The sequence below is a fragment of the Bombus terrestris genome, chromosome 6 (assembly GCF_910591885.1).
Source record: "Bombus terrestris chromosome 6, iyBomTerr1.2, whole genome shotgun sequence".
NCBI lineage: Eukaryota > Metazoa > Arthropoda > Insecta > Hymenoptera > Apidae > Bombus > Bombus terrestris.
In genome coordinates, this window is record NC_063274.1 from 8,636,377 (window position 1) to 8,657,524 (window position 21,148).

The window sequence follows — 21,148 nt, forward strand, 5'->3', positions numbered from 1 at the left end:
AAGTCTACATTCCTTGCATCGTTTATTTTTATCAATCAGCTACTAACTGTCGCCGAGTTGTTTATATTTACTACATATTCGTGAACAATGATTAAGGGTATAGTGTTTGTGTGGTTTTACTTATTTTTGCCATGGCTTCTAAGGAAGGGCTCATGAAGTTGTACTTGGAATTTTTTTGATTTAAATAGGTATTTATTTTTATGCAACTTTAAACGATCGATTTCTTAAAAATCATTTGTCATTACATTGGAAGTCACGTATTGTTTAAAAAAGATACTTTACAACCTAGTTCAATCCTACAATAATAATACCATCCATTAAGAACGTCACTTATATTCATCGCATATATATTTACAATAAATTTCTCGAATAATACAAAATTCGTAGAGTATCATACAAGAATTAACATAAAATAATACCGATATTATAATCGAATATGAGCACCATATATGTGATTTTTCTAATAATATGTCATGCTTTTATCAATAATTTGCTTACAAGGAAGGAAACTTTGTCTTTCTAAGCAATGTTTATTCCATGCATGTTCGAATATAATATATTTCGTGTAACACGGTTTATGAAAAATGCACTCGGAGCTCTATAATTGAATCTCTACATCGTCAATCACAACTATATGTACACGGTATGCGTTTACTATCGATCATTAATCACAGACAACGCGCGAGTACATGACGGTCATCCAAAGTACTCGCGCATACCTATCGTCGCATACAAGCGGCGTTACACACAATATCGCATCTGTATCAATCTAAAGCAAGGTTGGGGAGAAGGGGAGGAGTTAGGTCGCATAAATTAACCATTTTATATAGCGTAACTGAGGCGTCGATAACTATCTAACTTAATTGTACATTACGCATACAAGATATATCCGTATATATATTTACACATAGAATAAATATCCTAATAACGGTACACAACGTTCTGACGTTGGTTTCCGCATCGCGTTCCATATGACACGCATTTCCATCGTGCGTCCCCGATGATTGGTATGGCATTGTGCGGCTGCCTCGTCGCGTACACGTATCACACGTTGTCTGGCCTCCGTCGACGTCTTAGCAACCTCGTTCCTCTCGACTTTGAGTAGAGGTGACCGGCGTTCTGCTCCGGCCTCTGCGTGATCGCCTGCGGCGTTAGGAAGTAAAAGTGACCCCCATCGCCTGGCAATCTGTACGCGAAATAGGCCTTTGGCTTCTCCGGCTGGTTCTCCTGCACTGGAATCGGGTCGATGAATTCGGCGTCTGGATTTATGGTAGGTCGTGGGTGGTGGTAGTTCACTTTGATATCGTCCTCCAACGATATCGGTAGTTGGGGATACGCGTCGTCTAGCTCTTCCGGAGATTCTACGACCGGTACGTAGTTGGTGGGTGGGCCGTTTCTTGGACTCACGAGTGGCTGCGGTGGATAAGCGCGGATTGCTGCCAAGGGTTGGTCATCCCTGTTGGGTATTCTATAATTGGGTGGCTGTTGTTGGTTTGGATCGACCACCGTGATGAATTCACTGTCGGGATTAATAGGAGGCAGAGGTCGCCTGTAGTTGACAAGAATATCGTCTTTGAGGGAGTATGGTCTCTGAGACTGGTCTCCGTAATGCACTTTAACCTTAGGTGTCTTATATACAGGTGATTCGGGAGTGTCGTAATTTTCCACATAGGTATTCACGTAATTCGGTCTTTCGGTAATACTGTTCGTCTTGGAGTACATAGGAGTCGTGCTCGGTATACCCTTATGCGGTATCTTCTTGCCAAAGATGGTGAAATACTCCTTCGTGACATCATCCAGGAACTTCTCGTCCTGTTGAGTATAATAAGCATGTTGAGGATTGTCCGTGGTACTTATCGCTGAATGCGCTGTCGTCGAAGGATAGATCGGCTGTTGATTCTTATACGGTTGCGGCTTGACTCTCTTCTGAGGCACTGATTCATTCTCATAATCGTATCGATGATTATTATACCTTCCATCGACTTTAACGTTCTGATACTCGTTAAATGCGTTAGTTTGCTCTTGCTCGTACTGCTGCCTTTGATTTCCATGCTTCGAGTAATCCGCTGCTTCGAAACTGTACTGATAAATCGGCTTTGATTTCGCCTCTTGCCTGTAATAAGCCTGTGGCTTTGAGGTGGTGTAATAGGGCTGCACAGAGACGGCTGGACGAGCAGATATGGCTTGATAGTAAAGAGGCGCGTGATCAAGTAACATTCGTTGACCCTGAGTTCTCGTCGAGCCGCTCTCGTACTTCGGTGAGCTTTGCGTGACTGTTGTGTCACTGTAGCGAATGGGCGCGGAATTTTTCACCGGAGAGCCGATAAACTTGATACTGTAGTCCTTCGATGTTTCTCGCGACGGAATTGCCTCCACGTTGTAATACTGCTTTTTCTTTTCCTCGGCTCGTGGTTGCGTCACGGTTTCGTAAAAAGGCGATTCGGTGGTAGTCTTGTAATAAATCGAATTTGGAGTGGTATGATAAGGTGGTTCGTGAGATTCTTCGTAAAAGTAATAAGAAGCCTGGCTGGGCGATCGTTCCGGGTTGCTAGTGGTAATAATACTCTTTATCGAGGCCGGCGTTACTTCCACAGGTCTTTCCAAGGTGGACTGCGTGGACGTGTAGTACGTCACTATCGGAATCGTTTTGCTGGTCACTAGACGCGACCACGCTTCATTCTTCTCCTGTATATTCTCTTGATTGGTTACGTGATTTTGTGCTAACGAACCGATGTTGTAGAATTCTGGGTTATCAAGCGTAGTCGATTTATCCGGCGTCGATGTCGTAATTTCTATATAAGGGACTGTCCTTGCGTTGGGCTTGGTGGTGGAATTTTTGTCCGTAAAATTTTTATACCTTGTTCGACCGTACGTCTTTGTAACACCCGACATACCGATGGACGTCCTGGATTTTATGGTTTGCGTTAGGTTTGGCACTGTAGTGGAAGTCTTGTATTGCTTCGTAGTTAATTTCCTAGGTGGTAGATAGGTGGGCCTGGGTCTTGGTAAGGGAGTAGTTTCTGGTCGCTTCGTGTACTTCTTCGTCGTGGTCTTCTTGTCCTCGAGAGCAGAGAAGAAGTCCGGCGGTGGTGGGAGTATAATCCCTGGAACCAGAGGACCCGGTGGCACAGCTGTCGTATTATCTTGCTGATATTGAAAACTGTATGGCGGTGGATAGTAAATAGACTGATCTTCTTCGTCATACTCCGACTGATTATTCGGTGGTGGCACGAATACTGCACCAGGTGGAATTGCGTGATAGAAGGGTGGAAAACTGCCAGGTGGTACGGTATCTGTCTTATCGTCCTTACTCTTTATGCTTGAATTTTCTTCCTCCGAAGATGCGTTCTTTGAATTCATATCAGACATTACGATAGTCCCGTTGGCTATAACAGTGAAGAGTGGACCATCCTCTGATAGTAGTCCCTTGGTAAATAAAGGATCCTTTCTGTAGTCAACGGTGGCATTGCCGATCTCCTTGGTGCCATTCGGTCCGATAATCTGTATCGGGCCGCCCTCCGTGAGTTGAATGGGAAAGGGCGGCGGTATCTTCGGCTTGGATGGTATCTTGACCTGTCTCCTGGGTGCTTTGTAATTGTCGATCGGTGGCCAGGTCGGCGTGCTGTCTCCGTTGGCTTGCGGCGTCTCATGGCCAGGAAATTTCCCTCCTCTCAACACTAATACGTGATTCTCAGCCAACCAAATTTCATCCTCGTCGAGACCACCCAAATTGTCGATCGTGTCCTTTGGTACTTCCGGATTGCCTAAGTAACTGATTATTCCTGGTCGTTTAGGTTGACTTCCGTAGATTTCATTCTGTATTAGACCGTATTTCCCTTCTTTCACTTGTTGAGAGAGAGTTTTCTTCTCGTCATCCTCGTCTTTACGATTGGCCTTCGTCTCCCTCCCGTTTCCAGCAGACGATAAGAGGATACCGTCATCCCAGAACGTTTCTTGCTTCGCATCCGCTCGCAAGTGGCCTCCAATCAGTTTGTGCGACACTTTCCTTCCGGTTTCCGTAGTTATCTCGTTGTCTCTGCTGGTCGATGACTTGAAACTACGGCCGGCTGGTGTGTGCGTCCTGTCTGCTCCATGACTAGATTCGTCCGCACCGACATTCCGTCTCTCCCTGCTCGATGATGATGTCACGATTGACAAGCAGGTCGCTAACACTGCTACCAGGAGGAGCTTTCGCACAGGAAGTCTTCTCGGCATCATCTGCAACGGAAATTAAGCAACTCTTTACGTTTCGTTCAGTGTGATGTAAATGGTATTCATTATTTTTACTTTAATATCTATGAAACAGTATCTTCGGTATCTTAATATCTAAATGTTTTCATCTGGCATATTCATATAGCATCGATATCTTTTTTTTCGTAGGATTTATATTTTATTGCATAAATACGATATATGTATGTCTGCCAAGAAAAATCAAAGCGACTGTTTCGTGTGAATTATTTAATGAGGTTTGACTACAATCACGTGAATTATATTCACAGTGGTGATGTATATCGTACGGTAATTTTGATAATACCGTTCAATCTTGTAATCACGTCATGTGTCTTTTAGAGCAGTTCTCGTCGAGTTGTTCGTCGCAAGGCATACTGTGACTGCCACCTGGCGCAACGAAAGTATAAGTTTATTCTGTGGAGGTGTTTCCGTTCCACGGGAGTAACTTTGCTTTCCCCATTGAAACGGCAACATTTTCTCAACTATTGCATGGAAATAATAATTCCTGTTATTAGAAACTGATATTAAAATACGCGGGAGACTCTTCGGACTGAATGACGAGCTTGAACGAGAATCTACATGTACGAACTTTCGATTTTACATTATACTTTTGCTATACAGTTCCACGGAATCAGTAAAATGGTGTAAATTTCGTAAATTCAAAGAATAAGCAACTTTCCCCTAGGATCATCGGTAGAATTTCTGAAGAACAGTTCGATGAAATTAGGAAGATAATATTCTTAGAATCGTGACTAGGATCTCAGTGGAAGAATCGACATTTCTTTCTATCGTTAATGGAATCTCCCCGTTAATTTTCACTTTGCTATTTTCTAAATGTATTTCGATAAAATCAGCAGAATGGAACGCGAGAAATTGAGTAAAGGTTCCCTCATCGAACAGTTACTAAATTTCCGAGGAACGTTGAGACCGCACGGTTGAAATTGGCGAATTCGTCAGGCCCATTTACGTGATTTGCAATAATATGGGAATGTGGGACCGGAGGGGACCACGCCTTTCCCTCGTGAACAGTCGGTGAGCGGTCGACAAACATTCACGGGTCACTGGAGTACCAGCGCTCGTAATCACTTGCAACCGAATAACAAACCTAAGCTCACGTTTCTGCATTCGCCTAGCGCACGTTGCATTAGCCATGGCCAACGTCAGAGTCGTCGATACCGCGGAAGTAACTTTGTCGTACCGAGTTTCCGACAAGAAACTGAATTTACTGCTTTTTATTTTTATCCATATCCCTGCGGGTCTTTGAATGCGTTCGCGGGAAGGAAAGTCGAAGGATGTTTGAAACGAAGTTAATTGAGCTTTGTGATTTATTGCCATCGGTAAAAAGGATAATGAAGCAGCAGTTTTTGTTCTTATTACGATGAATGATAATGGTAATGTTGGCAATTAGCTGTTTACGGTCCTTTGTAAATGGAATGACGACGATAGTCCTTGAATGAAGTATTAGGAGAGTAATTGATGGCTTGGACATTGTTTGAGGGACGAGTTAGCGAGTGTTGAAGAGTTTCGTAATTGGAAAATGTTAATATGGTAGAACACCGATGAAATTAATTTACCTTTTCAAACTGATCCAAGGGAGGAAAAAAGACACTTGGTTTTAAGAAAATCCTCAAGGCTATTAAAAAACGTTTGATATAAAAAAAAAAGTTTATAAAACGTGTTAAAAAAATACTCGTCTGTTAGAAAATATTGAAAAAATACCACCGTTGGTTCAAGATTTCACTGTTTTCCGCGAGACTGTTGTATCGGAAACGTCTTTTTAAACTATCAAATACACTGATAGCATGTTGCGGGGTCTAAAAGAGTACCTTTCTCTCGGTTTCCGGAGCGGTCGCGAATCTGGACGATAATCGTTCAGCAGGACGTCGTGAATGGTGTGTAATCGAGTTGCCACACGCAATAATGCGCTTCTTCCGAGGGGAACGTAGGTTTTTCAAACGAAGAACGAGCACACACGCACACGCGATGATACTTTACCACGAGTGCCAGCGATTTCTCTCGGCGAGCGGCTTTTTAATCGAAACGGAACGAAAACGTGACGGAATCGAGGAATTCCTCCGCATGGAAATCGGCTTTGTTTAATTCCGTCTCTGTCTTTAAATCATCTTCTTCGGGAAGCTATTTGACGCTCGAACAGATAACGATTAATCTAATCCGCATGCCGACGATTGCTCGCTTAACGCGTCCCGATCGAGAGCTAACCATCGCGTGTATTTTGCTTTCTCCACCTCGGAAGCAATGACTTTGAGATCGGCTGTCCGGCACGAATGCAGCAGTCCGCTAATTTAAAACGCATTTGCTGTTCTCGCGTCAGCTGTTCGCTTTCCTCGCGACCGCAAGACCTGCTTCTACCACGAGGAAGACTCCTGTCGCCAGAACGCGTCTTTCGAAGGTCAGTCACGTCCCTGGAGACACGATCGTCTAACTTTTCCTCGGGAAACACTTTCAAACGTCTCACCAACTAATACACGACCACTGACAACATTCGTTTCACTCTCCTTTGAGAAAAAAAAAAAAAAAAAAAAAAAACACAAACGAAGACGTACGTCTGAACTATCTAACGTATTCACGGTATTCTAGGTTTAAAAGTCGAGTAAAACGTTTTCTAATCCTTCTATCGAGCGCTCTGACGTGTTGTCTCGGTTCATAGATACTTTAACAGGACAAACATCGATCAGAAAATCAATGGAACGTGCGACAAGAAGGCGAAGCTGGCGAACAACCGCTCGCGCCGGCATGGTACACGTGACTGGCCGGTTTTCATCACCTTTCCCGGTGCACTGGTTCGCTCAAGGACGTTTGTTCCGAAAGGTGGAGCTATTTCCAAGCGATACGTCCAGCTGGAAAGGAGGAAGTCGTTGCCAGTTAAGATTCGTACGGTTCACGCGATCGCGATCGCCGCCTCTTTGCTGAATCGCGATACCGTCTTGTTCGTCGAGCGTTCGCCTCGATCGGGTGGCAGGTAGCACGAATCCACTTGGCTCAGATCGCTATACGAAAAACGATTTCGAAACGTAGGCTTTCACTTTTGTGCACCACGCATTGTCAGCCTTTTTACTCGATAAGAGATTTAAATGACGCAAATCGGGCCACGGGATCAAGCTTTCTTTAGTTCAGGCAACGACGATGTCTCCGATCGTAGATAAGGCACTCTGATAGTTTCATTCTGATAGATTTACTCAATGTTCTGATTTTTAAATCAGTTTCAATCGAAATGCAGGATGCTTTGTTAACTGTTTTTTAGGACCTTTTAATCGATGCACGCGGTTCTCATCTTTCAGCGAATTGGACTAAGGAACGTTTTAATACAGTTGTGGCATTAACGAGAAGGGGTTAATTCGTTGTAAGCAGATCTGATTACTTAATTGAATTCTAAATTAATTTCCTACAGACTTGAGAAATTGCCAGTGGCCGCGTGGACGCGGTTCGTTGATATTAATAATTCACTACCTTCGAATAAAATGAGATTCTAAGAACAGAGAGATGAGTTTAATTTCTTGATAGTTTTGCATAGGTCTTTTACATTCTTCTTATGTAATAGATTCGTTCTTAGGAATTTACTTCTCATCTAATTTAATCAGGAATTTCCAGTTGAATTCAAAGCACGCTACTCTGCAAGAACAATACGCAAAATTTAGATTCTTCTCGACTTTAATAATAAATCATAGATTAAACGTGAAGGCTAACTTACTCATATTTTATCTGGAGTTCGGCAACAGGTTAAGCGCAACGTATGCGAAATTTCAAACAAATAATTAGCATAACCGCTCAGATATTCAGACATTTCAAATTCACCGTAAAGGTGATTTTAATTTCATCCTACTAGTCACGGATTGAAAGCCCTTCGAGTCAAAAAGAAAAAGCTTCGTTTTTCCCGGTGCTCCATTTCTCGGTGTTCACGAAGGGCCGGCCTTCCGTGGGCCGAAGGGCCATGATTTGACGAACTATCGTAAAACTGACGAACGTCGTACGGCGGGCGGTTTTGCGCGTTCCACAACGCGGATTGTCGATTTTTCGCGACGTGATGTAAGAAGAACAATCTCTGTGGCGTGGCAAGTGCGGTTACGCTATCGTTGCGACCGAACCTGCCGTAATATCGTTTCTCGAAGCCAGATTTTCTAGTCCTGCCACCGTGCGATTCTAGATCCGAGCGATTTCGTTTCGAATAGCTCGAGGAAAGTCGCGTACTCGGCTAGTAGTAAAGTCACGTTTGTAATTCAGTGTCTAGAGTAACCATAGTATATCATAGTCTCTTTGTAGATGTAAGTAGGTATGAGAATGAATAGCCGAATGTACGTAGTTAATTTTTTTAGTTTGTTTCAATTCTGTATTCAATTCAGTACTGTAGTACGTTTGAACCGATACTGTTATCACAATATTTAGATTGTTAACACATTATTTATACACATTGTGTATGGGAGCAAGTTCACGTATAAAACAGCGTATTTATTAAAAATGTTTGGGAAAACTGGGAAATGTAACTCAAATGCACGATGTGTTAATCATTTCGATACGATCACTGACTTTACTCGACAGTCACCGGATGCTTACGTACTGTCGTGCATTGACTTCGGTGTTATGGCGATTCACGTAAATTCTTGATAAGATATTCATATAACTTCCTTGGTAGCTTCGATATAACATTCGACGAAGTATAGCGACAACGTCATTATATCTGAAAATGAACCTTGATACGAAAAAATTACACGTGTCCGACTTACGTTTCCAATCTGACCCCATTGAACATTATGCCGTTAGTTCGATGACACTCTATAGAAGTCTTACAATTTTAAAAATATAAATTTATGAAATTTGATAGGTTCACACTATCGATCTCGTTTTCGGTCGCGGTTTGACGGCGCGCGCAAGCATGTGGCCTTGAATGCAGGTCATCAAAAGCGTGTGCAACGATATGGCATTGAATCGCGGTGAGGGAACGACGCGGCGGCGGTTCGTCAGAGGCGGTGAAAGGCTGTGTGCGGTTCAGAAGCCGATTCCAACAGCGATTTATCCATCAAATATTGTTCGATTGAAACCTCGGACACGCCATGAAGAGTGAGAAGCCGAGGAACAGAAAAAGAAAGAGCCATACCGAGGCAACACGTTGCATAGCTCGTGTGACGAGCGCGCGTGCCTCGCGTAAGGCTCCCGCGCGCGCGTTATCCAATTCGATTTACGCTTTCAGCTACTTTCCTTTTTGTTTCGCGTCGTGCTCGCTGAGCAGCATTAATTCCTTAACGCCGTGCTAACACCTGCGAGCAACTTTCGGCGCGTCGCTCGTTTAACTATGCTTCCTGTTATGACAGAATGACTTTACCCTCCTTCGTCCACTTTATCACGGAATTAAGCTTGTTAAGTTATAGTTATCCTGTACGAGTATTTTAGAGCAATCAAGCGCGAAGAACATAGGAAAGATAGGATAAAAGTCTATTCTTTCTGATATTCTGCTTATTACGTTACTTGCTGGTTAAAAATATTTCGATATGAGATAAATGAAAAAGAAAATAACTTGATGATGGTAGATCTAAGTTTCGTTCTTTTATCGTTGTTTCCCAGTGTAAATAATTGAAACCGAAATTAGAGTTTAAGCTAAACTTGGCCACAGACGTAACTTGCTTTTATCGAATCGGAACTACATAATGGTTACAACATGTACGATTCAATGTTACGCCAACTATTAACATATTACTTATCTATGGTTTCTAAGTCATTGACCCATAAATACATTGTCTGTTACATTGCACTGTCGCACTGATCAAGAACCAGTCTATCACACCATAAGACAAGATTTGTGATTTCTTTCGTCATCTACCTGTCGATTCTTTTTATGTCATAATTTCTTGACAATCTCACGCCTTTGACATAGAATGTGTTCTCTTTTCTTGCACCAAAAGAACAGTTGTTTTCTTCATTTTGTGATTTTGTTTAGAATGTATTCTCGTTTGGTTTATTTTCATGCTTTTTGTTCTCAAAGCGTACAATTCACGTATTTTATGATGTACGTTGGACGGAAAGCTCTTCATAATTTTCTTTTTCAACATCGACTTTCGAAGAAATAGGATAACTGTAGGAAATTTCGCAAATTTCCAAATTTTCAGATTATTCGCGTTATTCGTGACTTTGCATTTACGTAACGGAACGGTGAAAGCTGAATCCAGCGTCGACTTTGACTTATTTTTGTTACGATGTTTAACAGTAAAGTGGAATATCTGTCTCTCAAATGGGGGGATTTAATTTTAGAAAAGAAAAGGGCTTTTTGCAGAAAAAGTGTTGCAGATAAGTTTGAATTTTTTTTGAAAGATATTTAGATAATTGCGCAATATCTATTTGATTTAAATAATCATCAGGTTTTTGTTTCATGATTTTAGTTTCTTGTAAAAATTGAAAACCCTCCGTGTAAACCGACGTCATTCGCCTTTCGAAATATTTATAGACGTTTCGAAGAATTTCAGATATTTGGCTAATGAGTTTGTATCGCGTATGTATTAAAATTTCTGGAATTAATTACTCGGAAAGAATGTAAACCATTTCAAAAATATTGGTCTGCGCGTACACACGTCGAATCTTCTTCCAAGTCGATCAAGTCATCTTCTTCAAGTTCGATTAATATTCTGCGAAATTACAAACTCAAACCTCCATTCATTTTCTGAAACTATTTTATCCAAGTTCTGCATCTTTCCTTAATGCTCTTTTCTAAATGCTTAATGCTCGGAGTTTCTTTTCGTTTCGAACTAAATCATTTTACTCCAAGTCGGTCGTCGCTTCGTTTCGAAATTTTCTTGTTATGTAGTCCATCGAAAAATTTACTATCCTTACGCGTCAAGTTGCTTTATCTTCAACTCGAGCGGCCAGCTGGCATAGTGCCTCGTTAATTCGCCTTCGCGCGACCCAGACGATCAGTGATTCAAGAACTTATTCGAGGTTGATTTTCACTTCGAAGTTATCGGTGATGAGATTGCCGGCTTCAGACTAACAGAGACGAGTATCAGCGACCGTAGTTGTACACCTTGGCATTGACCGGCTTGCACTGCAAGGCAACTCGCTTGCATAATATGCTCGTCTCGTTCATCCCGCGGCTCTACTGGATTATTTTCTTCTCTCCTCAGCACCCGTGGCTCCTTTAACGGTAGTGTGTATTGCACGCAAGAACGCGATGTATCAGCCGCATCTCCGTTTCGATGAACACAGCTATTCGGATATAATGTGTACGTGACTCATCATGTATAGTATTCTGTTGTTTAGGACTGTAGATTCTGACGAACAGGATTTGCTCGAGGCGCCATCGCGGTCGTAAAAAAACAATCAATTTCGTTGATTTTTTTGTCGTCGAATATCTTCTATTCTATTGATTGTAAAATATGAAATATGGAAATTAGACAACGTTTATTTCAACACTATCATAGCTTTAATTTATGAATCATTATTTTATATCGCAAAATATCTTTAATTTTTTCACATAAACGCTGCAGGATATTTATAAGGTAAGAATTGATTTATCCCCCTTTTTTTTTTAATTTTCCTTCCATAATTATAATAGCTGCGTTTTAATCGAGCTTTAATAATATGCCGAATCTTTCATTTACATTCCGCAATTTGTCGTCAGAGAGAAGAGAAATGTTTATGAGCGATTTTCTCCATAATATGATTAACTAAAAGGGAAAAATGTCGTTTTATTAAAGATATTCTGACGCGTATTATACGGAGACTTATCAAAATGCATATAGCGTATGCGACCAATACCGGTTTACGTTTTTGTTGCGACTATAAAAGCTGTAGGTACCGGTCAGACAAGGTTAACGGCCCAATTTTTCCATCGCGCGAACATCGTCATTTTTCGTTTTGATTTTTATCCCCCTTTTTGGATTTATTATTGCAAACAAATGACGAAATTTTTCATGCCGCAAGGATATGCAGATTTCTCCTGCCTTGAATTATTTCTGCGATACCTGTTTCGATCGTCGATAGAAACGGTGTATTGTTCCAAGTAATTTAAGGAAGGCACATTCATATTTTGAAAATTATTCGCGCCATCACGCAGCTATATTTATTCTTCAACTTTTTATCGATACGAAAGAAACGAAATAATAATTTGCACATTGCCAACGTCCATTGACATCAAGGCGTCGATTGTAACGTAAAGGGTTAAATTATTTTTAACGTGACTTGGCTTGAGAATAATTTTCGCGCGAATCTCTGCTACTGACAATGAGCCAAGCAATGACAAACCATGGACCTCTGTGGCAGTAATTCGTACGACAAACACGGCTTCGCTAATTTCATCAGCACGTACGTGAACAATTTTCTTCTTCGTTCGCTCACCTGTTCGAAATAAACGCAGGGACCGCGAACCGGTACCGTATTTCGAGAAAAGAGTCGACTCTGATGTATGACCTTTCGTCACGTATGAGGTAGATGTCCCGGTTAAAGCATCCGTTTTAGGCAAAAATCGATCCCAAGGCCTGTTATATCCACCAATTAGCCGTTAGTTTCCAATTAGTCACCGATTAGTCGGACGTTCAGTGATTTTTAACATTTAATAAACCTCGTTTCGACCAAGGTCTTCATGCTGAGTAAGTTGAAACGTCCTGTCAATGAGCATTATAATTCAACTGGTTACGGCTGGAAAACGCAATTATTCGTCACCTGGCCTGTTAACAAGTGCGTGGTGCCTAGCGATATATTTTATACGATCCGACCACAATGTTGCCCATCGTAACAAACCTCTCGACCCAATAAAACAACGCGATAAGCCTTGCAAAATTTGCTTACGTAATTTCGATATCTTCTTCATCTTCTTTTGCTTACATAAGTTTTATGGTTGTCGTATAATAATTTGAAATAAATGTTTTAAATGCTTCTTCCCATAGCCTTGCTCTATCGTTATACGCAATTTATGAAATTTAACTATTCAAAAATTTGATAATAATACAAACGATTAGTAATATCTTTTAGTCATTAGTTTCTCACTAACTTATAAATTTTAATAATATTCTTTTATGAATCACAGTCAGATGACGGCGGCTGAGAATCGTTTCTCTGTGATGTGTTCGATCTGTGTTCCGTTTTGCGCGCATTCCCACGTTTCCTCTCGACCCTGTCGAGCTTGTCGTTATATCACGCCCGCGACTCTGATAGCCGCAATTAGGGACCAAGAGGGAAAGCGCGCGACGAAGGTTACGCCAAGGTTCGTGTCACATATTTTTACTCGTCGCGTCCCTCTTTTCGTTCCTCGTGCTCTCGTACTCCAGATCGCAAGAATTTATCGTCGACTCGATGCGCTCGTGGTCGTTCGCTCCGCAATTTATTACCCAGTCGACTTTTATTCTAGGCATTTTTATCAGATAACAGAGTTCCCGCTCGAGTAAAACGCAACACGTAGTTTCTTCGAAGACCAGGCTCATTTTATCAAAGCTGTCGCAGTCAAAGTTGACGTTAGTAGAATTGCTTCGAGGTAATTTATCGAAGGGCTTGCTCGCGTTTGTGCCTTCCCAGAAAAGCAAAAGAATTTCATCTTTAACGTCAATTATTTTCAATAGAATGTTCATCGTATTATACAATCGCCGTGGATGTATCTGGAATTTTATCCGAAAGGGCTGTATCCGATTAAACACTAAATCGATTTCTCAGTCTAACTTTGAATTCGTTGGGAGACACGTTTCCATCTTATTTCCCGTGATAAACCGTTTAAATCGTGAAATACAATTTACTAAACGCTTTGTCGCTTTCTCTCTGCGGATAGCGTTTTTCTTTTACTCGACAGAAAGGAAAATTACGCAAGTTTGATAAACGATTCTATTTCATGACGCGCGCACGAGTCTGTCGATCGTCGAACGTAAATAACACTTTTCTTGATCCGGTGGTCTCGTTCTAAATGCGATAACTCGGAGGAACACTCGAAGGAAATTAGATTCCTAGATCGTAATTTGCTCCGCCCCTGTCTAGCGCGAGGCGATCTTAGACCTGCTGCGGAAACAAGGACGCATTGCTCAACCGATGTTGCTGGAGTTCACGATGCTAATAATCGCGAAACGAGCACGATCGTTTGTCACAATTCCATTTAATTGCTGAACGATAAGCGAATGGACATTGGCTGACATGCTTAATTCGAGGGTACCGAGACGAACGAGCTTCCAATTGAATCCGTGCTACGCCCTCTGATCCGCATTTAGCGATGAATATCGTGTTGGTCACCAGAGGCGATCTTCATTGTTCAATTATTTATTATTAATATATTTCGTAAATGGGTTGGTAATAAAAAACAAATTTATTTCGTTTTCGAATTATCTTTTATCCTGGCAAAGATTTGGGTATTCTGTATTAGCGAATCTGATCTCTATGTTAATCTCTGTTTTATAGCATTCTATGAATTATTTAGGAACTTTTTTTTAGAAGTACACACACACACACACACACACACACAGAATCGAAAAGTACCTAATCGTTTAGAAATAATTTCGTATTATGTAGCGCGAATTGTAGCAGATCTTGTTTTGAAATTAAATAGCCAATTATTTATTTCTTATAATAGAAACACGATTATAATCGGATAAAAATCTCGTAGAAGGTACATTTACATAAATTCTTTTAATGATTCTTCCAAGCTGAATCTAATCTTGGAACAAAGTAATGCATCCTCCGAATACTTTGTAGCCCAACTTACCATTCATCCATGATCCGCCTACTCGCGGTTATAGCTACGTGGTATATTATGCCTTCACAATCTCTCAATAGGACCATCAATCCTTCGATGTGACAAGAAAACAAGAGCGAGCGATAAAAGTTTTCACACGTATCAAAGTACGATACAATAGCATTGTAAGTACATATCAAAAGATACATTTGGAAAACCATCGAGGAAGAGAGGTGTAACGAAAGTTATAGAAAAATTTAATACAAGATATCGCGTTACAAATCGCTAAATGTTCCCATATATCTCTTCGTATTATATCCCCAGTCATTTTTTACGCGATCTAGACACGATTTGGTCGCTAGTCCCTCAAAAATATGTCACTGGTTTTTGCCTTCGTTTTCGTCGTTGCAGTTATGTCAAAGTGAAAGCTACCGGTTAACGGCGAATAGGAAGCACGTCGATCTCCGCTGTGTTAATGACGAATCTACGTTGTAATTAAGCGGACACGTGACGAGGGCCTCGTCGTATACGCGGATCGATCTGCCGGAAATCTTAACTTTCGCGGTACGAGGAACTGACCGGATACTGTGGACGTCTAATGCGACATGACTACGTGAGAATCGTTGCAAGCGGAACGAATCGTTTTCCTTTTCTTCGATTTTCCATAGGTGCCGCTATAGATTTTCATGATGAACGATTTCTTTCTTTAGACTGGTCGACAGTCTTCCGCGTTGGGGGATCGGAGAAACGTTTCCCCCTTCTATGAGTCTGCCCTCTTCCAACGAACAATAATAATCCACATCCCGTCGAGCATAATTCCACGCGTTCGAGCGAACCTGTTTCTCGGAAGTGTCACGACATTTTCGTTCGTCCGATAAGAAGAAAGGTACTATAAATTCGATCAACCGGTAGTCGGCGATCGGTAGCCACGGTTTGTTATCGCGCGTGTCTAAATGTCACAAGTTGTACGGGAATATTTTCCGTCGTCGATTTGTGAAAGCACCCCGACCTGTTTGGAATAATATTAGTCACAGCATCGATCATTCATTACACGCGAGTCTCACGATCCGGTTCTTTCTATCGTCCGTCGTTTCTACGCGTCCGGTCATGCCGACAACGACTTCGTTCCTCCGGCACGATATTTATCCCCCGCTGACTAACAATTATCGTGTACGTCCGTTCGATAAAACGAAGAAAAAAATGTTGTCGATAAATATTCATGCCGGAAAATGCAAGGACTCCGATCTTTTACCTGGCTCGTTGTAGGCTCGCGACACGTGAACCGCTATTCGACGATGATTCACGAGAAGCTATGCCGATCGTGCCCGTTATATAAATTTCCTGAGCAGTATGCAGTCACAAAGACGCGCCAATTTGAGTACCAGAAAACAGACGCGCGTGTCTTCGTTAGCCTTCCTTTATCATAATTGTCGTAATATCCGAAGTGCACTTACTTAGAAACGATATTACGTCGTTCTGATTCTCTCGATCGATACTAAAATGCGCGTCAACGATTCTACGTACTTTTATTACGTTGCTTCACAGAAATCTAAACGTTATAAATCAACGATTAAGACGATCAAAGACAACTTTATTTCACTGAGACCTCACACAGTAGTCGCACGAGGTTGACGATGAATTTGAAAGGAAAAAAGCGGACTCACGATCTTCTAAGCTCCGATCCACTGTTCCAGTATATCTCCCTCGATTCGACGCTACTCAGCGCTCATCTACGCGAACCAGTTACACACGCGATATGATATAGTCTCTCCAACTAATTTCAATCGATTAATTTCAACAAATACGAACGAAACGAATATAATAGAACCGATGTATAGGACTTGTTGTCACGGAGATGAGCCCATAACACGTTAAAGCAGCTCGCGGCCGCGCTGTACCACTCACTGTCCTGCTGCACTTGGACGACGATGAAGAAACGAGTAACCTCCCGGCCCGTGTGACCGTAGATCTTTATATCGGTGGATCCTACTGGCCCTGCGCCAGTGTCCCACTCTCCAACGCGCGACACGAGACAACCGGAGGAGGCCCAACGCCGTGCACACCGTGTATATGTGTATATAGTTGTGATACGATCCGCGAATCAGCAAGAGGACGACCGTGTTACTCGCGGCAAAAGGGATACACCAAATGGATCGTGTGTGTCACGAGGCTCTCCTACGACTGCCGCGCCAGACGCGATCACGTTGTTCCGCTTGCACGCCTCTTCCACCCTTCCTTTTTGCGCCCGATACGCGCCTCTCCCCACGTTCACCACGCTGGAATTGGTCCACGCGGCGGGAATAAACCGCGATCATAGGAAAATCGCCGCGCTTTCCACCTCCTCATTGTTGATAAGTGATTAGGAAAATACTCCTACACCGAGGCGGATTTTCTGGTTTCAGTGTTCCCGATGATTTGGAAGTGGAACCTTCTATGTTGTTGCGAGTGGTAATATAGTAACGTAAGGTTATTTAAAGCAGCTTCGATTTTGAATTTTCTACGGAATAATTCAATTTGTTGCAGATATATTAGGAGAGATCATTAGTTTGGAATGTTGTAACGAAGGAAGCAGAAAATATCGCGTAGCTTAGATCCGACAACAGAAGATATAAGAAACGCGGAAATGATTCGCGTAATTCTATATTAGGATTATTTGAGTCAGGGAAGAGGTATGATATAAACAAGAAAATAACTTGCAGGAATAAAGTAATATCGAAGTTTCCTCGAAGAAAAGTCGTAGGATATTGTATTACGTCTAGAGGATTCAGCTGGTGCGTTTTATTTTTGGAAGGACATAAGTTTTGAAGAAAAGTTTAAGAATTAGAATGACGTATCGTTTTGTTTCTACTTCGCTGACACTTGGCAGGTAGTCTACGGAATTCGTATTTTTACGTGACAGCCACGATATGTGTTAATAATATTCGAGGTTCTCGAGTGTAAACTGTGTTCTTTTTCACCATGTTTCGTCAACATTGTGATTAGATTTCCTCCAAGCATGTGAACGCGCCGTTACCAAACTAGATCTTCTATTTACAATTGTAGTTATTCTGATCGCTAACGAAGCTAATTCGTGTTAATGAAATGTTAAAAACTGCTTTCGTAAAGAAACCAGGACACATTTGCCAATTTCAGTATCGTCAAATATTAGAATTTAACATTTGTTCTAATTTTTTTTTTTTTATAAATTATCTAAGCCATCCACAAGCTTTGACTTATCATTGCGAAAAGTGTAAAGACCAGTTTTACAAATATTTAAGTTCGTCATCGAAGATCTCGAATTTAATCCAATGATTTCATACGGTCACCAGAATGGAAGGCTTTGTTAATGTTCCGTGTCGTACGAACTACTGACAAAAGGTACTAATTGATTATAGAAGAGATTCCTTGATCGACGAAGATGAGTAAGCAATCTACCTTTGAAGAATCGGCACATTAACGATATGATTCTTAATCCTCGATTATCAGTGTTGCCAAACACTTTTCATGTTATTCACCCAGGAAATCACGTTCTCAAATTAACTCTTTCACAATCCCTTGATACTCTATGATCGAGTAATATTGTCATACATCGTATCCATCCAATATTTGATATTTGTCGTGTCTTGATATAATAAATGCTTACGGCATTCTCTCTATAGATCTATTCACAATAGCGATGTTAGATCGTAGAGGTGAATCATTAGTAACAATACGACAGAAGTTACTTGGAACAGGATTCTAATCCATTTGAGGCAAGAATTCTCGCGTCGTCGACCAATATTTCCATCAAGTTCTCCAATTAAATAATTTTTTCGTAATACTGATGCAACGCGATACGATCGTTTGTTCGCAGTCGTAAACGGAAACGAGCTTGGGAAAACCTGCTTTTTACTGATCGATTCCGCGGTGACTCTATGAAATAAGTATTCGCAACAGGTCTCCTCGTTCGCGTGGCCGTCGAGACGGCGCGCGAGATTTTTGCTCGTGATTCGCGAGTTCGGAAATAACTCTGTTACGTCGCGAGACGCGTACTGTACTCCTTTACGTAAATCCTTACGTGTGTCTCGTTAGGCTCTCGCGTTCCTTCGCCCGTGGCGGGTTAATGTCTCAATCGTGCAGCCACGATCTGCCAAAGGACCACGTCGGGATCCATAAAATCGCCCAACATTCCACGGTGTACGCTTATTAGGCGACCGATCGTGTCACCGCGGTAACGAGTACGGAAACAGACACTTCGGGTCTATCGACGATCGTGCCACTCAGGAATCACCTCGCGTGAATTGTAAGTCGCGCGTCGGTTGCATGTTAATTGACGTGGCCACTGATCTCGGCTAATAACTGTCGTGGGTTTATTCCCCTTTCTTTCGCTTTTTCTTTTTCTTCCGCGCTTTATTGCCAGGCCTTTTTATAGTGCGAACGTGAAAGCACGGTAACGAGACACAGCAAAGTTTGTTGATACATCTCGTACCCTGCAATCGTTGCTTTTGATAATGCTCGAGGTTTTCAAGTCAGCGTATACTTTTTTGGCATAAGGATTATCAGGAAACTTCTATCGCGGTGTGTATGACAGACGAGACTTTTGAAAGATGTTTGTACAAAGTAGACGTACGAAACGAAATAATACTCTACCGTATGTAGTGATCATTCCTATACATGATAACCGAGTAAATCGACAATGAGTAATGGGTCCTTGCCAGAGCATCAACCACATATGTCTGACGTGGCAGTCATTATGTTAAAGATTCTCAGGATTGTAAACTGTAAAACTCATAAAAATGTCGAGAAGGGATTGACAAAATGAATCTTTATTTAGATCGATCGAAAGGTTAATTTACATTCCAACGAAAACACGCCAACTTTTTTTCTGCACTATCAACACCAAGTGTGTAATAATTTCCGTTTACATATAACTTCTGCAACTTCAGATAAATTGTTTTATAATTGGTAATTAGGAGCGACGTGCTTGCAGTTCGCGTGACAGTGCAAATTTTTCTTTTTTATGGCACGCGCGTAAGCCTATATCGGCGCGCGAAAGAGCGCGCAAAAATGTTCCGTGATGCCGGTCACGTGCAATAAACACGAATGTGCGCGGAAGTTTGGCCCACTTGTCCAATATGCGTCCACGAAATTTCATCGCCAGCTTTGATAAGCATCGACCATGCCGAATCACGATCACGATCGATCTATATATATTATTCCACAAGGTCGGTTCCTTTTTCGTTCGCTCGAATTTCGAGTTTCTTAAATTTATTGTTTTTACATTGTACGGCACGTTTGTGTTCTCTTAGGACCCTTTCCCCTAGAAATAAATGATACGAGTAGGAAGAAGAGGAGGAGAAAGTTGAATCTGTTTTTATCACATTCGTTTAAATAAAAAGTAAATGTGAGAAGAAGCGCGTCGCAAACGTGAACTTGAAGACCAAACGTATCACGCAAAATGCGATCTCTGATGATGTTACAAGTGATTTATCCACTTCCGTTCGTCACATTGTGTAAGGACTAGGAATTATCATTAACGACATGGAATTGTTTTTTTCCTTCTTATCTTCACTTGTGTGAAACGCGTTTTAGACCCAAGAACAATTTGAGTTTCTTCATATATGTTTGCTTTGGATCTCTTAAATTTATTAATACTTTTCGATCTAACATTCTCCGTCCGTTTGTGATTTATATTTTAAATATCTGCAGGAGGAAAATTTTCGAGAGTATTTAAATCAGTAAACATCTCTCTGTTTTATTCGTACTTTGTCGTAAATTTGATATAAACCTCGGCGATTCAAGTTTAGAATGTTTTTATCGCAAAATTAACTCTGAGAGATAATTCTTTTGATAAATATTCGACGTTTTTATTTATTTACGTAAAATGAATGCTTTTGGTATTGATAGAAGCCTTTCTTTGAAATCTACCGAGTTTTAATATTAAAGAAGTTTTTCTGAAACTATTATGTAAAAATCTTCACTAAACAATTTTTACTATCGATATTCGGATATCTAAGATAATTTACCAGCGGTTTAATATTCCCATAGACAATGAAGCACATTTTTCAAGCACAATTTTCGGCATGTTTTCGACACAGTTCCAACAATCTCTTGCTCACGACGAAGATCATGAAATTTACGATCATAACAAAGTAAGGCATGCTTTTTTTATACTGTTTTGACACTTCGCGAGCAAAACCAAGGAGAAAAAACTCATTCCTCATGCAACAACCAAAAACTGCATCCCAACCAAACAGAACAGACTTTCGATCCTACGCTCGTACATTTGCATTTCTACTCGCCTCGGATAAT

The 21,148-nt window shown here is 41.3% G+C and overlaps 2 protein-coding genes and 1 long non-coding RNA gene across 6 annotated transcripts in view; 2 read left to right on the forward strand and 1 right to left on the reverse strand.

Moving 5' to 3' along the window:
* LOC100645948 (N-alpha-acetyltransferase 15, NatA auxiliary subunit) overlaps positions 1-21,148 on the forward strand; it is a 45,267-nt gene that overhangs the window by 2,781 nt on the left and 21,338 nt on the right. The gene's annotated exons all lie outside the window — the stretch shown is intronic.
* Positions 171-16,991, reverse strand: LOC100646063. 4 transcript variants are annotated; one of them, XM_003395966.4, is made up of 2 exons: positions 16,543-16,991; positions 171-4,218 (listed from the first exon to the last, which is right to left on the reverse strand). In XM_003395966.4, the coding sequence occupies exon 2, from the start codon at positions 4,216-4,218 to the stop codon at positions 1,045-1,047; it is 3,174 nt and encodes a 1,057-aa protein (XP_003396014.2). In that variant the 5' UTR covers positions 16,543-16,991; the 3' UTR covers positions 171-1,044. The 4 variants fall into 4 exon arrangements, with proteins under 4 accessions (XP_003396014.2, XP_020719177.2, XP_012164816.2 ...); XM_020863518.2 differs by lacking the exon at positions 16,543-16,991 and adding an exon at positions 14,909-14,927; XM_012309426.3 differs by lacking the exon at positions 16,543-16,991 and adding an exon at positions 6,057-6,711.
* Positions 17,047-18,079, forward strand: LOC125385228. Its single transcript, XR_007224272.1, has 2 exons — positions 17,047-17,326; positions 17,402-18,079. It is a non-coding gene; the product is annotated as an uncharacterized LOC125385228 (long non-coding RNA).